The sequence below is a fragment of the Corvus hawaiiensis genome, chromosome 22 (genome assembly GCF_020740725.1).
Source record: "Corvus hawaiiensis isolate bCorHaw1 chromosome 22, bCorHaw1.pri.cur, whole genome shotgun sequence".
Classification (NCBI taxonomy): domain Eukaryota; kingdom Metazoa; phylum Chordata; class Aves; order Passeriformes; family Corvidae; genus Corvus; species Corvus hawaiiensis.
The window spans coordinates 7932831-7954037 of NC_063234.1; the positions used below are offsets into that span (position 1 = coordinate 7932831).

General features: G+C 58.8%; 1 protein-coding gene across 6 annotated transcripts; it reads right to left on the reverse strand.

The window, feature by feature from the left end:
* Positions 1-784: 784 nt before the first annotated feature.
* Positions 785-21204, reverse strand: SZRD1 (SUZ RNA binding domain containing 1). 6 transcript variants are annotated; one of them, XM_048326618.1, is made up of 5 exons: positions 20943-21204; positions 20615-20794; positions 8281-8330; positions 7123-7374; positions 785-2745 (listed from the first exon to the last, which is right to left on the reverse strand). In XM_048326618.1, the coding sequence occupies exons 1-5, from the start codon at positions 20946-20948 to the stop codon at positions 2643-2645; spliced, it is 591 nt and encodes a 196-aa protein (XP_048182575.1). In that variant the 5' UTR covers positions 20949-21204; the 3' UTR covers positions 785-2642. The 6 variants fall into 6 exon arrangements, with proteins under 6 accessions (XP_048182575.1, XP_048182574.1, XP_048182577.1 ...); XM_048326617.1 differs by having other exon boundaries at positions 7123-7377; positions 20943-21202; XM_048326620.1 differs by lacking the exons at positions 20615-20794; positions 20943-21204 and adding an exon at positions 19082-19180.
* Between the last annotated feature and the right edge of the window lie 3 nt (positions 21205-21207).

The following is a 21207-nucleotide window of genomic DNA, read 5'->3' on the forward strand; positions in this document are numbered from 1 at the left end:
CCCAGTGCGCCGCCGGAACTGGAACCGGCTCTGGGCTCCGAGCCACGAAACTCACAGGTTTCACTGATGTTATAGATCAGATAATTTTATAAATCAGGTAATTGATTCTACTACTGCTATTTATTTATATTATAGTAGTGTATGTTCTGTAAGATATAGGTATGACGTATAAAATATGTATTAGATATTCAATCGTATCATATTCTATACATTATATTTGTTCTCTATTCAATATATGTATATATTTGCGAATATTTCTATATTCTATATTAATGTTCTATATTTACATGATTGCTATTATAAATAAATTGTTAAAAATCACCAGAATTCCAAGGGAGCCGGGGGCTGCGGGAGCTGCCGGACTCCTCCTCACCCCAAGAGCCTCCAGCACCTTCTCCGGACATTATGGAGCACAACATCCAGGGGGGAGCCAGCACGGAGCAACAAAATAATTCAGTTCAATTCAATTCAATTCAATTCAATTCACTTCAATTAATTAATTAAATTAACTAATTTGCTTTCTTCTCCTCCATGGAGAGGCAGCGCTCACAACTACGTTTGGGATCCACATCTTCTCTTGGAGCACTGCCCTTCCCACCCTCCTCGAACCACTCCTCCCAACCACCCTAAAAACGGGGCAAAATTCCCTGGTTTTGGGTAAAACTGGCACAATTACGGCCGAACGCTCCCAGATTTTACTTTCCTGGTGGACTTTTATGCCCCTGCCACCAAAAAGCCACCCGTGGGAGCCACAGGGATAAAGGAGGGAGCCATCAAGCCGTGAAAAGTTTAAAGACATTTATTTAAAATACAATTTATAAAACGTTTTCTTTCCGGCGCACGTTTTTTGGGGCGAAAACACGTAGTACCGTGTTCCTCCTCCCCTCCTCGGGATGAAGGCGCTTCCCACAGGAACGCCGCCGAGCCCTGCCCGCGGGCGGGACGTATCCTGGGCACCGGGACGCAGCAGGAGCAGCCGGGAGATTTCCGTGTCGGAGAAGGAGATTTCAGTGCTGGAAAAGGGGATTTTGGTGCCGGAGGTCTCAGTGCCGGTGGTGGAATTCCGGTGCCGGACACGGAGGAGGCAGCGCTGTGACACTGACCACGCGCACCAGAAATCTGGTGGGTTCGGGAGTTTTTTGGCTATTCGACGCTATTTTTAGGAGTAATTAAGGAAAGGCGCGGTGACTACGGTTATTGCTGACGTCCTTCTCCCTCCCGGAGCTCATCCCGGCCCCCAGCCCGGGGGGGATGAGTGAGATCCCCCAAAAGTCACCAGGGGCTGGGGATCCTGGGGAATCCTGGGGAAATCCCGCCCCGCCTGGAACCAGCTGCGAGGAGCTCATTAACGTTCCGGCGGATCGCTTGGATACACAGGTAGTTTTTATTTTCCCGTTTCGGTGGATTGAAGCCTTATTTCCACCCAGGGCTTCTCGTGCACGTCAAGATTGGCTCGATCCCCCTCGAGCCCACTGAAGGCAGCAGCCGGATGCAGGAATCCGTCGGGAACCACCCAGCTTTCCAGGTGCCGTCCCCTCCAAGGAGGGCATTTAGTGTTCATCCAATCCCTTGATACCAAGTGAGACTCAGCTTCATCCAGGGGGGAACATCTCCGTTCCTGGGGAGCAGCAGCCTCCCTGTCCTCTTCCCGGGAGCCGGAGGAGAACGATCCCTTCCCTGAAGCCTCGCTGCCTCCAGGGAGACGGAGGGATCATCCAGGCTTTCTCCAAGGCTGGTCTGGTTCCCGGTTCTGCCATTCCGGGAGAGCTCGTACCGTCCCTGCGCTGCCCGAGGCCGGACCCTCGGGATATCCCACTGCCCGACGTCACGGCCGGAGCGGTGCCGGATACTCTCCTCCTCGCCACATCTCCCTAATTCTTCACTGCCCGGCCCACCGTGGCCGGACAGCAGGCATTTTCACGGGGTCACTCTGCATTCCCTTCTCCCCAAATAAAAAAGAACCCAAAAAGGATGTATTTCAAGCTTTTCCTCAAAGCCAGCAGGGAATCAGAGCCAAGCTTTAACAGGAGCAAGACGTAAACTGGGTCCAACCCGGAGGTATCCGGGGATATCCAGGAGCTCACTTCCATGGCAGTGGAAATGGAGAAGGAGAAGCATGAGCTCGTCATCCCCGAGCCGTCAAATTCACGGAAATCCAATGGAATTCCCTGCAGAACGCTCAGCTACCTCTCTGGATTCAAAGAAACAGCTCAAACCCTTCCCACGACCTCCGCCGATCCGAGATACAGAAAGCAAACAGAAAACCAAATAAAAGAACCTAAAATCCTTGGAAACAGAACTCGTTCTGGAAGTGATGAGGACAACATGCGTGGCTGGGGAGGCTTCCCACCTTTTTTTTTTTTTTTTTTTCTTTCCCTTAAATGCCAGGTTTCGAGTACAACAAGCGTTATTGCTGGCGCTCGCTCCCGCCCGGCCGAGTCCGGCACGGCCCCCTCTCGTCCCCCTGGCTGCGGGGACAGCCCTGCTGGGATCGCCGGTCACAGTGGGTGCAGAGGGGAGGTCACAGTGCGTGGGGCTGAAGGTCACAGTGGGCAGAGCAAAAGGGTCACAGTGCAAATCACCCCGGGAGGTCCCCTCGCCCAGGTCCGTGTGTCCGTGCCGGTGGAACGGCGCATCCGCCTCTATCTGCGCTGCTTGAAGCCCTGGGAGCCATCGGGGCCCAGCGGCTGCCGGATCACATTGTTGGGCTGCCTGGTGTCCTCGGGCTGCGAGATCCGCGGCGGCCTGCAGGGACAGAGGAGCAGAGCTGGGGACACTGGGAGCAGGGCTGGGGACACTGGGAGCAGGGCTGGGGGCTGCAGGGACAGAGGAGCAGAGCTGGGGACACTGGGAGCAGGGCTGGGGACACTGGGAGCAGGGCTGGGGACACTGGGAGCAGGGCTGGGGGCTGCAGGGACACTGGGAGCAGAGCTGGGGACACTGGGACACTGGGCTGGGGACACTGGGAGCAGGGCTGGGGCCTGCAGGGACACTGGGAGCAGGGCTAGGGACACTGGGACACTGGGCTGGGGCCTGCAGGGATACTGGGAGCAGAGCTGGGGACACTGGGAGCAGAGCTGGGGGCTGCAGGGACAGAGGAGCAGGGCTGGGGACACTGGGAGCAGGGCTGGGGACACTGGGAGCAGGGCTGGGGGCTGCAGGGACACTGAGAGCAGAGCTGGGGACACTGGGAGCAGGGCTGGGGCCTGCAGGGACAGAGGAGCAGGGCTGGGGACACTGGGAGCAGGGCTGAGGCCTGCAGGGACACTGGGAGCAGGGCTGGGGCCTGCGGGGACACTGGGAGCAGGGCTGGGGCCTGCGGGGACACTGGGAGCAGGGCTGGGGACACTGGGAGCAGGGCTGGGGCCTGCAGGGACACTGGGAGCAGGGCTGGGGACACTGGGACACTGGGCTGGGGACACTGGGACACTGGGCTGGGGCCTGCAGGGATACTGGGAGCAGAGCTGGGGACACTGGGAGCAGAGCTGGGGGCTGCAGGGACAGAGGAGCAGGGCTGGGGACACTGGGAGCAGGGCTGGGGACACTGGGAGCAGGGCTGGGGGCTGCAGGGACACTGAGAGCAGAGCTGGGGACACTGGGAGCAGGGACAGAGGAGCAGGGCTGGGGCCACTGGGAGTAGGGCTGGGGCCTGCAGGGACACTGGGAGCAGGGCTGGGGACACTGGGAGCAGGGCTGGGGCCTGCAGGGACACTGGGAGCAGGGCTGCAGGGACACTGGGAGCAGGGCTGGGGACACTGGGAGTAGGGCTGGGGCCTGCAGGGACACTGGGAGCAGGGCTGGGGACACTGGGAGCAGGGCTGGGGACACTGGGAGCAGGGCTGCAGGGACACTGGGAGCAGGGCTGCAGGGACACTGGGAGCAGGGCTGGGGGCTGCAGGGACACTGGGAGCAGGGCTGCAGGGACACTGGGAGCAGGGCTGCAGGGACACTGGGAGCAGGGCTGGGGGCTGCAGGGACAGAGGAGCAGAGCTGGGGACACTGGGAGCAGGGCTGGGGCCTGAAGGGACACTGGGAGCAGGGCTGGGGCCTGAAGGGACACTGGGAGCAGGGCTGGGGACACTGGGAGCAGGGCTGGGGCCTGCAGGGACACTGGGAGCAGGGCTGGGGCCTGCAGGGACACTGAGAGCAGGGCTGGGGACACTGGGAGCAGGGCTGGGGCCTGCAGGGACACTGGGAGCAGGGGTGCAGGGACACCGGGAGCAGGGCTGGGGACACTGGGAGCAGGGCTGGGGCCTGCAGGGACACTGGGAGCAGGGCTGGGGCCTGCAGGGACACTGGGAGCAGGGCTGCAGGGACACTGGGAGCAGGGCTGGGGGCTGCAGGGACACTGGGAGCAGGGCTGCAGGGACACTGGGAGCAGGGCTGGGGACACTGGGAGCAGGGCTGGGGCCTGCAGGGACAGAGGAGCAGAGCTGGGGACACTGGGAGCAGGGCTGGGGACACTGGGAGCAGGGCTGGGGCCTGCAGGGACACTGGGAGCAGGGCTGGGGCCTGAAGGGACACTGGGAGCAGGGCTGGGGACACTGGGAGCAGGGCTGGGGCCTGCAGGGACACTGGGAGCAGGGCTGGGGCCTGCAGGGACACCGGGAGCAGGGCTGCAGGGACACTGGGAGCAGGGCTGGGGCCTGCAGGGACACTGGGAGCAGGGCTGCAGGGACACTGGGAGCAGGGCTGGGGCCTGCAGGGACACTGGGAGCAGGGCTGCAGGGACACTGGGAGCAGGGCTGGGGACACTGGGAGCAGGGCTGGGGCCTGCAGGGACACTGGGAGCAGGGCTGGGGACACTGGGAGCAGGGCTGGGGACACTGGGAGCAGGGCTGGGGGCTGCAGGGACAGAGGAGCAGAGCTGGGGACACTGGGAGCAGGGCTGGGGACACTGGGAGCAGGGCTGGGGACACTGGGAGCAGGGCTGGGGGCTGCAGGGACAGAGGAGCAGAGCTGGGGACACTGGGAGCAGGGCTGCAGGGACACTGGGAGCAGGGCTGGGGACACTGGGAGCAGGGCTGGGGCCTGCAGGGACACTGGGAGCAGGGCTGGGGACACTGGGAGCAGGGCTGGGGCCTGCAGGGACACTGGGAGCAGGGCTGCAGGGACACTGGGAGCAGGGCTGCAGGGACACTGGGAGCAGGGCTGGGGGCTGCAGGGACACTGGGAGCAGGGCTGCAGGGACACTGGGAGCAGGGCTGCAGGGACACTGGGAGCAGGGCTGGGGGCTGCAGGGACAGAGGAGCAGAGCTGGGGACACTGGGAGCAGGGCTGGGGCCTGAAGGGACACTGGGAGCAGGGCTGGGGACACTGGGAGCAGGGCTGGGGCCTGCAGGGACACTGAGAGCAGGGCTGGGGACACTGGGAGCAGGGCTGGGGCCTGCAGGGACACTGGGAGCAGGGGTGCAGGGACACCGGGAGCAGGGCTGGGGACACTGGGAGCAGGGCTGGGGCCTGCAGGGACACTGGGAGCAGGGCTGGGGCCTGCAGGGACACTGGGAGCAGGGCTGCAGGGACACTGGGAGCAGGGCTGGGGGCTGCAGGGACACTGGGAGCAGGGCTGCAGGGACACTGGGAGCAGGGCTGGGGACACTGGGAGCAGGGCTGGGGCCTGCAGGGACAGAGGAGCAGAGCTGGGGACACTGGGAGCAGGGCTGGGGACACTGGGAGCAGGGCTGGGGCCTGCAGGGACACTGGGAGCAGGGCTGGGGCCTGAAGGGACACTGGGAGCAGGGCTGGGGACACTGGGAGCAGGGCTGGGGCCTGCAGGGACACTGGGAGCAGGGCTGGGGACACTGGGAGCAGGGCTGGGGCCTGCAGGGACACTGGGAGCAGGGCTGGGGCCTGCAGGGACACTGGGAGCAGGGCTGCAGGGACACTGGGAGCAGGGCTGGGGACACTGGGAGCAGGGCTGGGGGCTGCAGGGACACTGGGAGCAGGGCTGGGGCCTGCAGGGACACTGGGAGCAGGGCTGCAGGGACACTGGGAGCAGGGCTGGGGACACTGGGAGCAGGGCTGGGGCCTGCAGGGACACTGGGAGCAGGGCTGGGGGCTGCAGGGACACTGGGAGCAGGGCTGCAGGGACACTGGGAGCAGGGCTGGGGGCTGCAGGGACACTGGGAGCAGGGCTGCAGGGACACTGGGAGCAGGGCTGGGGACACTGGGAGCAGGGCTGGGGCCTGCAGGGACAGAGGAGCAGAGCTGGGGACACTGGGAGCAGGGCTGGGGACACTGGGAGCAGGGCTGGGGACACTGGGAGCAGGGCTGGGGCCTGCAGGGACACCGGGAGCAGGGCTGGGGACACTGGGAGCAGGGCTGGGGCCTGCAGGGACACTGGGAGCAGGGCTGGGGACACTGGGAGCAGGGCTGGGGCCTGCAGGGACACTGGGAGCAGGGCTGGGGCCACTGGGAGCAGGGCTGGAGGCAATGCAGTGTGGAATTCCGAGTGCCTTTGGGAAACCCCTGCACCAAAGGGATGTTGTCACATGCTCTGGGATCCCCAGCACAAGGACATGGAACAAGTCCAAAGGAGCCCACCAAGGGGATCAGAGGGATGGAACAGCTCTGCGAGGAGGAAAGGCTGAGGGAATTGGGATTGTTCAGCCTGGAGAAGAGAACCTCTGGGGTGACCGAACTGTGGCCTTCCTGAAGTATCTGAAGGGGCCAGCAGGAAAGATGGAGGGACTTTGGACAAGAGCCTGGAGAGACAGGACACAGGGAATGGCTTCCCAGTGCCAGAGGGCAGGGTTAGGTGGGATACTGGGAAGGAATTGTTCCCTGGGAGGGTGGGCAGGCCCTGGCACAGGGTGCCCAGAGCAGCTGTGGCTGCCCCTGGATCCCTGGAAGTGTTCCAAAGGCACATGGAGGTGGCACCTGGGGACACGTTTAGTGGGGAACACGGCGGTGCCAGTTAATGGCTGCACTCTGTGATCTTGGAGGGCTTTTCCAACCTTAACGATTCCATGAGTTACGGCCTTCTCAGGCACTTGCCCTCACTCCCACGCAGCTGAGGCTCTGCTAACAGAGCCCTCCTCTCTCCTTGCTGGCCTGGCTGTACTCCCGGAGGAGCTCACCCCCACTCGTGCCAGGCAGGAATTCCCGAGGAGCTGCTCTCACCTATCCAGGATGGGCTTCTCCTGCTCCTCCTCGGGGCTGGCGCTGCCCAGGATCCGTTTCCTGGCCTCGGCGTACTCGGCCTCGCGCTGCGCCAGGGATTTCACGGGGAAGGCCGGGCGGCTGGCGGAGTTGGGGTTGCTGAGGACGCCGTTGCTCGTCGGCCTCTTGAGGATGCGGATCTGGGGGGGAGGCCCTGCGGGAAGGCTGTCGTCCTGGATCACGATCGGCACTTTGGGAGGAGATTTGGACTTTCTGCTGTTGGAAAGAAAAGCATTGGGTTGGTGCTTGTTTTCCACGGGGGTTTTCTGCCCGGCGTGTGAATTCCTCGTGCTCAGATGTCACTCCCTGTGATTAAGAGCAGCCCGGAATAATTAAAGACCTCGTTATAGTTGTAACTCTAAACAAGAGCAGCGGATTAGCTCAGAAAGGGATGGAAAATCAGTCCCTGCTATGTTTGACACCACTGGACTCCACTGAAGGAAAGGGAACAGACACTGGGTAAAGTTTTAGCATTTCTAGTCAAAGATATTGATATAAGCACCTTGATTTCATTCACTGCAAGGATTTTTAGGGCTCCTCTCGCCAGGATACCCAGCCTTTCGCTCCAACCCTGCTGCTTCACTCCTCAGAGCCAGCCTCGGCCCCATCTCACCATCTGAATGCTTTATAGTCCCTCTTCTGCCCAGAGAATCAATCCCATGACTCTCTACTAATCAAAGGGGAAAAACCCCCAACAACAAAGGACTTGTCAGCAGTGATTAGAAACATTTCTGGTAGGAGGCAATAACACACCCCTGCCCCGACCCAAAGGAAGCAGGAAAAGAAACTCTCCCTGGTGCAAGACACAGCAAGTCAATCGAGCTGGGATTACCTGACTCACCCATTTCTTTCCCCAAGTGCCTTTTTCTTACATGGCTTCCCCCCAGCTGGAGCTACAGCCAGTCTGGAGAAGCCGGCTCTGAAATCAAATCACTCTGGAGCAGCTTTCTGCTGCCCTGCCGCGGCTCCGAAGGGCCACCTAGTGGCACGGAGACAGGGATTCCCTAATGCCCAGCTCCAACCCAGCGCTCCCTGCTCAGTTTGAAGCTGTTTCCCCACTGTTCCCGCTCCCCAGGCCTCCAGTTGTCCAACAGCGCCTCAGGAAAATCAGGATTTTACCTTTCCTTCTGTGTGATCTTCAGCTTCTTTTCCAACCGTCTGTCTATTTCCTAGAAAAGGAGAGAAAAGTAAAAAGATGAAGTTTTTAATAAAATGAACACAAATCTCAGCTTGGAGGTCAGAGTTTGAGCCTGTCCGGGCACACATTTGATTTCACTCTTCCGAATGCTGACCTATAAAGGGGGTAGGGAGTGTGTGATTCCTCACAAACTGAGGATTACTTGGGAATCAAGAAGAAAAGCAAAGCCACCACGGATAATCCACAAGAAAAGCAAAGGCACCACGAGTATGGTGCTGTAAGCAGGAGTACACCCACAGCAGGCCGTGGATCCGGCGTGGCGCGGCGCGGCGCACTCATCGCTCATTTTAACCGCTTCGGCTGGCAAAGAAACCCCTATGAAGGTAAAAAACCCCAGGATTCCACAGCAAGGTATTCCCAGATCCCAGCGGGAACCGGCGCCAAACCTGCCGGGCAGAGCAGCAGCAGCAGCAGCCGCCGGCCGGGGCGATTCGCAGGCGCGGTTCCAGGGGGAGCTGAGCCCCGAGCCCACGGCCGTGGGAAGGGCTGGCCCTGGCCGGCAGGGCCACATTCCTGTCAGGAGAAGTCCCTGCCCTGCCCCACACGCACGCGGGAGCCTCCCTGTGCTGCTCCTTGCCTTTCCACACGCTGCCGAGTCACCCATCGGCGGAAAGACGCCTTAATCACCCTGGCAGAGCCGGGATTTGAGCGTGTCAGCCTCTGCCCGAGGCTGGCATCCACCTCGGCGAAGGTGGCCAGGTGTTGCAACCGCAGCAATTACGCAGAGAAACTCGGCTAAGGAGGAAAACGAAGCCAACAACGAAGTTTCAACCCTGCTGCAGGTGACCTGCCCCAACCCCGCCGGTATTTTTAGATCCTCACGAGAGCTCTGTTAAAAGAGGCTCCAAAGCAGCTTCTTGTGTTTGATTTAATCATCAAGGAAGGGGGGAAAACACTACCTGAGAGTGTCCTAGTTTAGCCAGCTGATAACTGGCACTACTGAAGGAAATTCCAGACTTCTGGCAGGAGGCAACTGCTCTGCTTTGAGGCCTGGTTGCTTCCCCACGCTGCCAGCAGGAACCGCAGCGGGCGCAGCTCGGGAAAGGAACGGGTTTGGACAGAGATTCCCTGCTGCCCCAGAGAGCTGGGAAGGAGCGCAAGTCACTACAAGATGCCAAACCAGTGTTTGCTGTTGGTCATACAGGCAATGGCAGCCTCCACCTAGAAAGGAATAAATCATTTCAGGAAGATAAAAGGCGGGTGGGAAGTTGAGTTTCCTACCCAACTCTGTCCTGGGAGGTAACAAAACCAGGCAGAGCTTCACAAGGCAGCTCTCAGACAGAGCCTCCTGTGGAGGACAAACACCTGCAGTTTCCTTCCTCTTCAAGAGGACTGGGAGGGAAGAAAATCCCATCCCACTGCTGCTCAGGAGGGAGGAAAAGGAAACAGGCAGCAGGGAAGCGGATATCCTGGTGAGGATGGAGATGCTGTGGAGCAGCTGCTGGCAAACACTGGAAGTCGAACTGAGGGGAAGCGGTTGGCTCCTCACTGAGCCAGCCAAGGTGACATCCTGGTCCTGAAACCACTTTTTCAGCTTCCGAGAGTTCACCCCGGCTCCCAGGGCCTCCTGGAATATCCCTTATTAAATATTTCAGTGCATGGGGGAGAGAAACAACAGGAAAACGGGGTGGAAGGGGGGGGGAAACGCACTCAGGAGCTTCTCAACTCATTTCAGTCCAAGCAGCGACTCCAGAGCCGAACACGGGTGCTGGGCCCTCAGGTGGGACCATGGGCATGGCAGTGCCACAAGCCGCACGGCAGCCCAGAGGAAGGCTCTGTTCTGCTCCCTCCTTCCTGGCAGAGGAGAGGTGGCTTTGGCAAAGTCATGTTCCTACACTGCTGGTGCCTCTGGAGGCGAGCCCGGGGCTGAAGCCACGCTCCGAACGCGGGGCTGCGAGATGCTGCAATTGCAGATCGTCACCCCCACCTGAGCACAGGTGACTCACGTCACTGTCAGCGGCCCGAGCGCTGCTGGACAGCCCCGCACACGCTGGACACTCCAACCACAACCTGCAGCCTCCTCTACCAGAGCAAAAATGAAACTTTACTCTGCTCAATACAAAAACTTATTCCAAGGAACCCTTCAAAGCCACCGTGACTCCTTCACAGTCTGTTTCACTCTTTCCCACTCTGAGCAGGTCACTTCCGGCAAAAGTCTTGGTGTCTTTGTCTCCAATCCCCCAGAGCTGCCAGTGGTCACAGAGAAAGCGCATGGTCCTGGATCATAAACCACTGCCAACACACTCAGCAGCTGCTCTGTGCTTGGGGAGCTCCTCACCAAGGATCACACAGGATCATTTAGGTGGGAAAAGGCCTTGGATCACAGAGTGCACCCTGTGCCCGATCCCCACCTTGTTCCCAGCCCAGAGCCCTGAGTGCCACCTCCAGCCCTTCCTTGGACACCTCCAGGGATGGGCACTCCAGACCTCCCTGGGCAGCCCCTGCCAAGGCCTGACCACCCTTTCCTGGCCTCCACCCTGCCCCTCTCCTGGCCCAGCCTGAGGCCGTTCCCTCTCCTCCTGTCCCTGTTCCCTGCCAGCAGAGCCCGACCCCCCCGGCTGCCCCCTCCTGTCAGGGACTTGTGCAGAGCCACAAGGTCCCCCCTGAGCCTCCTTTGCTCCAGGCTGAGCCCCTTTCCCAGCTCCCTCAGCCGCTCCTGGGGCTCCAGCCCCTTCCCCAGCTCCGTTCCCTGCCCTGGACATGCTCCAGCCCCTCCACGTCCCTTCTTGCCACGAGGGTCCCAGGACTGGAGGTGCCCCAGCCCAGAGGACAGGCACTGCCCTGGCCTGTGCCCACACCAGGCTGGCACAAGGAGCACAGCAAGGAGCAGCTAAAATATTCCCCAAGTTCCAGCCCCAGCAGCTGATGGATCCATGGGGTTCTCTCCAGAACACGAGGCTTCTTCCACACCTAGAAATCTTGGCAGAATAACATAAACCAGCCATTCACACCAAACACAGGCAGATCCCTCCCACCCCAGCCAAACAACTGGTAGTCCTGCAGAATCCATGGAATTCATGGCGCTGCTGAAGGGATTCCAGCTGCCTCCAGATATCCACTGAACTTTTGGGTAGGAAAAAATCTCCCTTCATGTTTAAATACAGTCAAAAGCAGCTCCCCAACCTCACACACCTCTTGGTGCGACAGAAATTGTTTTCTTTTAAACACAGGAACTGACTCCACATTTTCCAGGAAGCTCAGCATTCATTACTAGGATGTTTGGAATTGTAGGAATGGAGCACTTGAACACCACGTGCAGAGACAGCCCCAGCCGTGAGAAGCCTCGCAGCTCGTGACAGGGATCACTGCACCAATTTAAAAGCAGAATCACCTTGGCACTGCTCACTTTTAATTAAAATCAAATCCCTGCCGCTGCTCCGCACGGATCCATCCGTCTGCTGATGTCATTCCCGCTGCACTGCTGTGTCACGTTGTCACCGTGTGGGTAACGAGATAAAATTAGGAGCTGACTCGGAGGGCGAGTGCCAAAGGCACTACAAGCACCAAAGGCATGAGCTGTCTGGAGAGGCAGCTGGATTTGGCATCCGAGGACCTGGACAGGTCACTCTGGACAAACCCCAGGTCTCCATCACCTGAGGGGCCCTCCCAAGCCCCCACTTCCCTGACAAACTTAGCCGAAAACCAAGCCTGGTTCACATCCCTGTGCAAAACCCCCTCCCCCACAGATTAGTAAGGAATCTCACCCACCTATTTTTAGGGCTATTATTTGTGGATGCCAAACAGGACCCAAACAAACAGCCTGAAGGAGACTCTGTTCTCTGACATTTAGGCTGCATTTGTGGACAAGGACGTCATGGAAACTGAGCTCCTGCCCCATCACAGCCATCCTTCCTACCCCACCCCTGAGGAGAACAGCAGAGGATCCACAACCCCCCTTTGGAATGCAGACATGGACCCCAGGACACGAAGCTGCCGCTCAGATCCCACATTCCCATGGCCTGGCATCCTAAAGAGCCACCCCAGCCATAAAGCTGATACCTTGGTGATGTTCCTGGTGAGCTGGAGATCAAATGTGTCCTTCAGGAAGGGACGGCCCTGTGGAGGTCAGCTCCATGATTCCTATGGATCATGGTTCCCCATGGGATGGAGGCACATTCCCAAGCAAAACCAGCTCTCCAGAATATTGCAAAGCACAGGGGGGCCCGAGTCAGCCCATGCCGCTGTCCAAAGAACCTTTTGGGAATAACTGCAGTGCACTGGACACAAACAAAGCATTATCCCCCCCATCCCTGCCAGCAAGGACTCTCCAAACACAACAAATACCGGCAGCTCCGAGCTCGGCTGATCCAGGGAAGGAATAACAAGATAACCCCTGGCTGGTGTTTATCCCAAGTTTAGTGAGTGACCTTGACTGAAGGTGTGAGGAAGGCAGAGACTTTGTATAAATCACTTACACTGGGTGGGTATTTCCCCCTCTTCCTCCAAAATTCCTCTGCAGAAATCCAGGGGAGATCCCTACTGGAGCACAGGGCGGTCCCGGTGCTCTCCTGGATCCCTGGTAACATTCCAAAGCTCTGGAAAACCATTAACCAGGTTCTCTGCTGTATTTACTCCCAGCACAACCTTCTACCCCTTCTCACTCCAATAACATGGAATGTCAAATCCCAGAACAAGGGAATTTAGGCTGGAGCTGGACCCTCCCAAAACCACGGCCTTGTCTGCTCATTAAAGCACCACTGGATACTCTGGCAATTCCAGAAGACAAACTCCAAAGCCTGGTTCATGTTCTTTTCTTTAGGAAATAAAAACAAGTTTTAAGATCTGAGGTCACCAGAGCTGTTGGTGGGGACCTGAAGCTGGAACTGCTTCCCCAAAACACCATCAGGAAAGAACAGACATGGACAGTCCCTGATCTCCTCATCATCCACCTATTTCCCTCCTCCAAAGAGAAATTAATCAATTAATTACTGCGACATTCCAGTTCCTGAGGCTACTGGGAACCAGCCTGCCCCATTAAATAGCTCTCCCAGTCACTCTGCCACGCTCAGGCCTGGCAGTGGCCTGTCCCAGAAAGCCCCAGGTGTTTAGGTCTCCGTGGGTAGATCCTGCTCCCCGGCACCAGGAGACTGAGAACCAGGACACGGGGGTATTTTCGGGAACAAGCCTGGCCGTGCCACACGGTATTCCCAGCATGGACATGTTATGGGTGGAGGAAGCACTTGGGAGGGCAGCAGCTCCTTCTCCCTTGCGGCAATATCCCAAATCAACCCTCACTTCCCACTGTTCATTCCCAACCTCCAAACTTCCCATTTCTTACCAAGAAACCTCCCTCTGCCCAAGCAACACCAAGCAGCAGAAACAGAAACCCACATTTCCCAGTTTCAAGATTTTTTTGGACAGCACCTAAAGCAAACACTCGGTGAAAGCTTGCCCAAAATCTTTTTGGTGCGGGAAATCTAAACCCATCCTGGGCTCATCCCAGCACAATGGCAGCAGGAGAGGGGGGATTCTGCCCCTCTGCCTTGCTCAGGTGGGACCCCACCTGCAGAGCTGCCCCAGCCCTATCCCAGCACAGGAAGGGCCTGGAGCTGCTGGAGAGAGTCCAGAGGAGGCTCCAGGATGAGCAGAGGGATGGAGCAGCTCTGCTGGGAGGAGAGGCTGGGAGAGCTGGGGGTGTTCAGCCTGGAGAGAAGGCTCCAGGGAGAGCTCAGAGCCCCTTCCAGGGCCTAAAGGGGCTCCAGGAGAGCTGCAGAGGGACTCTGGACAAGGGTCTGGAGTGCCAGGACAAGGGGGAATGGCTCCCACTGCCAGAGGGCAGGGTTAGGTGGGATATTGGGAAGGAATTGTTCCCTGTGAGGGTGGGCAGGCCCTGGCACAGGGTGCCCAGAGCAGCTGGGGCTGCCCCTGGATCCCTGGCAGTGCCCAAGGCCAGGCTGGATGGGGCCTGGAGCACCCTGGGACAGTGGAAGGTGTCCCTGCCCATGGCAGAGGGTGGCACTGGATGGGCTTTAAGGTCCCTCCAACCCAAACCATCCTGGGATTCCACGACCCTCACAGCCCTGACACCAAAACCCGGTTTTCCTCATGGCTACAGCTCCTGTACACCCAAACCTCGTTACTGTGGCCTCTGACCACAGCAGTCATGAGCAGAGGGAGGCCACAGTGTCCAAAACACTTCCCTTCTGACTCTGCTGGACTTCAATCCCACTCAGCAGCTCCAAGTGACAGGAGCTGAAACCTTCAGATCCAGTGACCTGGAGCCTTTGCTGGCAGGTGACACCCACCCCACCCTCACAGACTCATTCAGGTGACAGACAGGAGGCATTCTGCCACCTCAGGTGACCTGTCCTCCCCCAGCGCTGCGACACAAGCAGGGGACAATCCCCGGCCCCCAGGCCAGGGCAAAGTTCATTCCCAGGCCTTTGGCTGCTCCCATCCTCCTGGACAGCTGGGAAATGGGGCAGGTTTTCCCTTCCTGGGGGGACTGGCGAGGCACGGCTGGCATCGGTGGGTGCCACTGGGGAGGCTGGAAGCAGCAGCTGGGAGCTCAATCTGCAAACTCCAGGGGGAAAAAGACAAACAAAGAGATCAATTCCATGATTTTTTTAACCTGTTTTGGATTGCCAGAGTAATGTTTGACCTGCAGAGAACCACAGAATATCCTGAGCTGGAACACAAGGATCATCCAGTCCAGCCCCTGGCCCTGCACAGACACCCCAACAACCCCACCCTGGGCATCCCTGGCAGCGCTGCCCAAACGCTCCTGGAGCTCTGGCAGCCTCGGGGCCGTGCCCATTCCCTGGGGAGCCTGGGCAGTGCCCAGCACCCTCTGGGGGAAGAGCCTTTCCTGATATCCAATCTAAACCCCCCTGGCACAGCTCCAGCTGCTCCCTCAGTCCTGTCCCTGGGCATACAGAGCAGGGATCAGAGCTGTCCAACCCCTTGGGATGAAGCAGAAGGAGATTCTGACCTGAAATCAATTATTAAGACTCTGATACACTCAATCTGTAGTTGGCAAAGGAACAACCAGTGAATTCATCTGTAAAGCACCAGCTCCAGGCTGAGGATCATCCATGACCATGGATACACTCCAGTTTGGGAGCCCAGCTTCCCACCTAACATTTAATTATCGGTTCACTCAGGTAAACAGGCCTGAGTGTCACCAACTGACCTCTCATTTGTGTTTTCCAGCCAGGCCACACAACACAACAGAAAAACAAACCAGGAATTAAGCCCCATTAGTGCTTTCTGACCCCGACCGGCCTTTGAAGCCCTCTCCATCCTTACTCCTAACTCGGATAACTCACTCGTTACTCACGCCCTGGTTTTCTACCTGTAACTCCCAGACAAGCAAAACCTCCCAATTTCATGGACATTTCAGGGCTCTAATTAGACACCAGGGAGGTGACAGGGACCCAAAGGCCCCACGGATTTCTGCTGCACCCTGTGCCCCCAGGATTCCTGGGACAGGTGACACTGCCGCAGCAGAGGGCGCCTGCCTGGCACAGTCACTCAGGGGTGGCACATTCCCAAGGAGCTGCTCCGTTTTTGGGGCAATTCTGATGGCACAAGACCAAAAGACAAACAGAAGCCATATTAAAAACCTAAACAACTGCTGGAGGATTTGTTTTACAGCTGCTTGAGTGACCAAACCAAAGCAGAAGGGCTGTGTCAGGTTTTTGGGGGTTTTCTTCAACCTAATGAGATTTTCCTGCTGCCTGGTTTGGGAGAGCTGCAAGACAGAAATGAAGTGAATTTTAATTAGGAGGCCACGGGATCTCTGCTCAGCCCAGAGCTGCCTCTTGCTGACAACCCCTTTCTTTTAAGGCCTCGAGCAGAATTCTCAGCCTCACCAAAAACTAGAAACAAAAAAACCCCAGCACTCAAAGTCTGATTACAAGGAACCCCCTGCGGATGGAATGTTAAAAGATTACATGCTGGGACACAGGTAACATATCCCAAAAACCCACCATGGATCTCTACTGTTCCTTCATGTGCTGAAGGGTCTAAAAAATTAAATAACTCAGGTTCTCAGCTGTGTGCAATATCAGAATCACAGAATGGTTTGGGCTGGAAGGGACCTTAAAGCCCAGCCTGGCCTTGGGCACTGCCAGGGATCCAGGGGCAGCCACAGCTGCTCTGGGCACCCTGTGCCAGGGCCTGCCCACCCTCACAGAGAGGAATTTCTTCCCAATATCCCATCCATCCCTGCCCTCTGGCACTGGGAGCCATTCCCCCTTGTCCTGGCACTGTCAGAACAGGATGTGTTTGAAGCTGCTCCTTGATGTCTCTGCTTTGTTGCAGCCTCCTCCTGAGCACCAACCACGGCTGCCAAGCCTTGTGCCTTTATGTTGGGATCCATCTTGTGCTGCCTTGGATGGAAGAAAATCACAGAATCATGGAATGTCCTCAGCTGGAAGGGACCCACAAGGATCAGAGTCCAGCCCCTGGCCCTGCCCAGACACCCCAACAATCCCACCCTGGGCACCCCTGGCAGCGCTGCCCAAACGCTCCTGGAGCTCTGGCAGCCTCGGGGCCGTGCCCATTCCCTGGGGAGCCTGGGCAGTGCCCAGCACCCTCTGGGGGAAGAGCCTTTCCTGATATCCAACCTAAACCCTCCCCTGACACAGCTGCAGCCGTTCCCTGGGTCCTGTCCTGGTCACAGAGAGCAGAGCTCAGAGCTGCCCCTCGGGAGGCTCTGCAGTCACTGCTGGTGCTACAGCAGAGCCTATTCTGGCCCTCATTCCTCTGTCCCCACCTGCTGCCTGCTGTAGCTGTGACCTCTGCAGCAGCAGGGACACCTGAACGTCCCCAGCTGCACCAGCATCCAGCAGGACCACAGGAACCACGGGACAAGGGGAGGCTGGGCTCTCCTCTGCTCCATCCTGCTCAGCTTTCCGCTTCCCACGGGCACCACCAGCAGCTCAAGGGCTCCTTCCTGCCATGCACGGAGTCAAATCCCCTTCCTGACCCCCAGGGATGCCAGAGGGCAGCTCCTGCCCCCTCTCCCACCCTGAACAGGCAGCTCCCTTCCCATGTCCCTCCAACTGCTTCCACAGGCATCCAGAGCCCCAACAACTGCCACAGCAGCTGCTCCTCCTGCAAGGCCCACAGGGAACGGCTGAGGGAGCTGGGAAAGGGGCTCAGCCTGGAGCAAAGGAGGCTCAGGGGGGACCTTGTGGCTCTGCACAAGTCCCTGACAGGAGGGGGCAGCCGGGGGGGTCGGGCTCTGCTCACAGGGAACAGGGACAGGAGGAGAGGGAACGGCCTCAGGCTGGGCCAGGGTTGGACATCAGGAGGAATTTTGTCATGGAAAGGGTGGTCAGGCCTTGGCAGGGGCTGCCCAGGGAGGTCTGGAGTGCCCATCTCCGGAGGTGTCCGAGGAAGGCCTGGACATGGCACTGAGTGTCCCGGGGTGGTGACAAGGTGGGGATCAGGCACAGGGTGGACTCGATGGTCTTGAAGGGCTTTTTCCACCTTAAGGATTGCGTGATTCCCCGGGGAATGTCCCTGCTCAGCAGCACAAGCACCATTGAGGTTATGAGCATGAATTCCCAGCAGCCTGGACTGGAGAAGAGTTTGAGAAAGGACAAGTGACGGGGATTTTTCCTTCTAAGGAAAAGCACCTGTGAGGTACCAGCAGGAAGGACAAACTGGGAAGACGCTCCGTGGCAGGACTGGAGCAGCTGGACCATTTTAAACCATTACTCAAGGCCACAGTCATCGGCTCCCACGACTCCAGCCGTGTCCCTTCATGGAGCGGTTTCGGAGCGCTGGAATGAACTCCGACGCCGGGCACGAGGTTCCCGCTGGGCGCAGCCCCCCGGCTTTGGCAGGAGGGGCGGGCGAGCGGCTCTGCTGCCAGCCTGGCACTGGCCCCTCTCGGGCGTTGAGTTACAGGCTCTATTTTGCTCCCCTGGCTCTGGCCAGGCGTAACCCAATCCCCTGCCCACAGCCCCGTTCAGGCTCCTCACCGAGGCCCTTCTGCCCTCCGATCCTCAACGACCCCGAGGAACTCATTAAAAGCAGAGTTTGCCTGGCGGAGTTTCCTCTCCCTGTGAACACCCCGCAGAGCACCCGCCCACGCTCCTGCTAAAACAGTCGCTTTATTTGCAAGCACAGCACACACAAATCCTCGGGGTCTCTCAGCGTGACAGACACGATGCCAACTCCAGCTCCTGAGCCGCTCTCAAAGCGGGGGGGAACTTCAGCCCCACCGGGCCACGCTGGGACTCCCCCCGTTCTGCCCGAGTGAAGGAGCACGTTGCGATCAAGGGGGAAAAAGGCCTTTGGGTGCGCACCCGCAGCCCCCGCGCTGTCCCCAGAGCCCTGCCAGGGTCACTGCCATGCTGGGCACGCACATTTTGGCTCTGCTCGCCGCCCTCCCCCCTCATCCTCCCCGGCGCCGGAGCTTTGTGCGGGGCTGAGCTGCGACCCCACCGAGCTGCCGCCCCAGCCCCCGCCGCGCCGATGGGGGGTTCGGACACCGAGGAGTACACGGGGAGAAGGAGGACGGGCAGGGAGCTGCTCCAAGGAGGGACCTGAAAGGGGACTGAAGAACCGGCGAGGAGCGGGGCTGGGGGCGGTCCGCAGCCCCCCCTCGCCGAGCGGGGCCGCGGTCCCTTTAAGAGGCCTAGCAGCGCCGCGGAGCCGCCGCGCTGCCGGACGCGCCCCGCCGCCTCCTCAGGCACTGCCGCGCCGCCCGCCCGCATCCCCCTGCCGTCCCGGGCCCGCCGCGCCGCCCCGTGCCGCCGGCCTCACCCCGCTGTCGGCCGCCTCCTCCCAGCTCTCCGCGACCTCCTCATCTTCCATTTTAATTCCCGTCCGCCGCCGGGCCCGCGTCCCGCGCATGCGCGCGCCGCCCGCCGGCCCGCGCCCGGCAACGCACGCGCACCGCGCAGACAGGGCGGGAAGCCGCGGCGGGAGCGCTGCGCCACAGCGCCCCCTGGCGGCCCGGAGGACCGGGCTCGGGGCAGGCGTTGGAACGCTGAGGCGTTTTCCCGTAATTTTTGTGTTTTCCTTAAATGTTGAGGTGTTTTCCCTTAGTTTGGGCGGTTTTTCCCCTTTGAGGTATTTTCCCTTAATTTTGGTATGTTTTACAAGAATTTTGAGGAGTTTTCCCTTAATTTTGGGTGGTTTTTTCCCTTAATTTTGGGATGTTTTTTCTTGATTTTGGGCTGTTTTTCCCTTGAATTTGGGGTCCCTTTTTTGTGTTTGTTTTTCAACAGTTTTGTTTCCCCTTAATTTTTGGGTGGGTTCTCTTAGTTTTAGGGTGTTTTCTCTTAATTTTGAGGCATTTTCCTTTAAGTTTGAGATGTTTTCCCTTAATTTTGGGTTATTGGACAAATCAGCCCCCAAATTTAGGCCATTTCAGCCACCAATCCAACCTCTTGTCCCTTCTGCAGGCATCCAGGTGTTTGTGTGTCCTTCCATCCTCCAATTTGTGCCTCTTCATTTAAGTCCAAAGCTGCTCTTTTGGAGCACGAGGATCAGCTCCAGCTTTTAAAACAGAAAAAAAATCTCCAAAACCCCGTAATTTCTTAAACTTCTCTTATTTATACCTGAGATACTCACTACACAAACGTTTTCCTTTGCGCTCCGAGCCACACGAAGTCTTTTGGGGTGGGATTTGCATTTCCTTTTCCTCACTCCAAAATTAACTGCCCGTTCAGCACCCTAAAAACCCCCCAGTTTTCGCACAGGGAGTCGCAGAAAGTCCCCCTTACATCTTAAATTTCCCCCCAAATTCCCACCCAACAGCCAGAGTTTGCCGGCAGATGGCGACTGGATTCCTAAAAACGTCACAATAAACCCCCAGCTACAATAAATCCTGATCCCTGTGGTTTGCCCTGAGCACCCACCCTGTGCCTCCCTCTCCTCTGCAGAGAACCTCCGAACACCCCCACAGGTGGATTTTGGGGGGCTGTTTATCCAAGGTGGAACTGTTGGAGGGGGTTTGGGGGCGTTAAATCCTTGGATTTCAACTCTTCTGGCAGCTCAGAGGGGTGGGATGCGGCGTTTCCTCTCCTTGGGAATGCTGGCCCCGGAGGAAAAGTTGCAGCAGCCCGAGGCTGCTCCTACCCATCCTCTAGGATTTTCCAGAGGGCAGCAGGAACCGAGTTTTCCGGCAGCCAGTGCCTGGCATGCTTGGCTCGATCCCACACAGCGGCGTTCCCTTGGACGTTTCCCTGCTGTAAAAAAAATCCCCTTCCCAGCCCTGTTTGACGCCGCGCATCCCACAAAACCTTTGGGATCCTTTGGGAATGTGGCACTGACGGCTGGCTGGGTACTCACCTGGTGGAGGACAAACTCCACGGCTCCCCCCACGTTATCCCAGCCCTCCACAAGGCATCTGGGACACATCCCATGGCTCCTCCCCGGCGATCCCAGCTCTCCGCGAGGCTCCTGGAGCATCCCCTCGGGCACGGTGTGTGCCCGGGATGCCGTGCGGGCTCCTCCATGTGGGATGCGGGCCTGTGGGAGACAGAGAGCGTGGCAGTGATTCCCTTTTCCCTGGAGAATAATGTCCCCACACAACTACCCAGCGGGACCTGGTGACAAAGCACAGCCTCCCACAGGGATGTTCCCCCATGGAATGGGCTCCGCTCTCTCCTTTCCTCACCTCCATGGAAAGAGGGGCACCCCAGCCCTCCACGGACAGGTCACATCCCGCCTGCCTGCCGAGCCCTCAGAGGCTCCAGGTCTGTGAGGGATACGCAGGGACATGGCGGGGCTGCAGCAGGCGCTGAGGGGCACCCCTGCGGGCAGGGAGGGTCACCGTGCCCCAGATGCGACTCCCGGGGCTGTGGATGAGGATGGGAAACCGGGACGGGTGCGGGAAGGGAGCGGGACCGGGAACGGGATCCGCCCTGGCACCTCCGCCTCAG

Coding starts and splice junctions, on each gene's coding strand:
- SZRD1 (XM_048326617.1), bottom strand. Junction 8,331..20,614: donor TGGAGTTTGTCCTCCACCAG/GTGAGTACCCAG, acceptor CTCCTTTTCTAG/GAAATAGACAGACGGTTGGA. Junction 2,746..7,122: donor GAGAAGCCCATCCTGGATAG/GTGAGAGCAGCT, acceptor CTGTCCCTGCAG/GCCGCCGCGGATCTCGCAGC.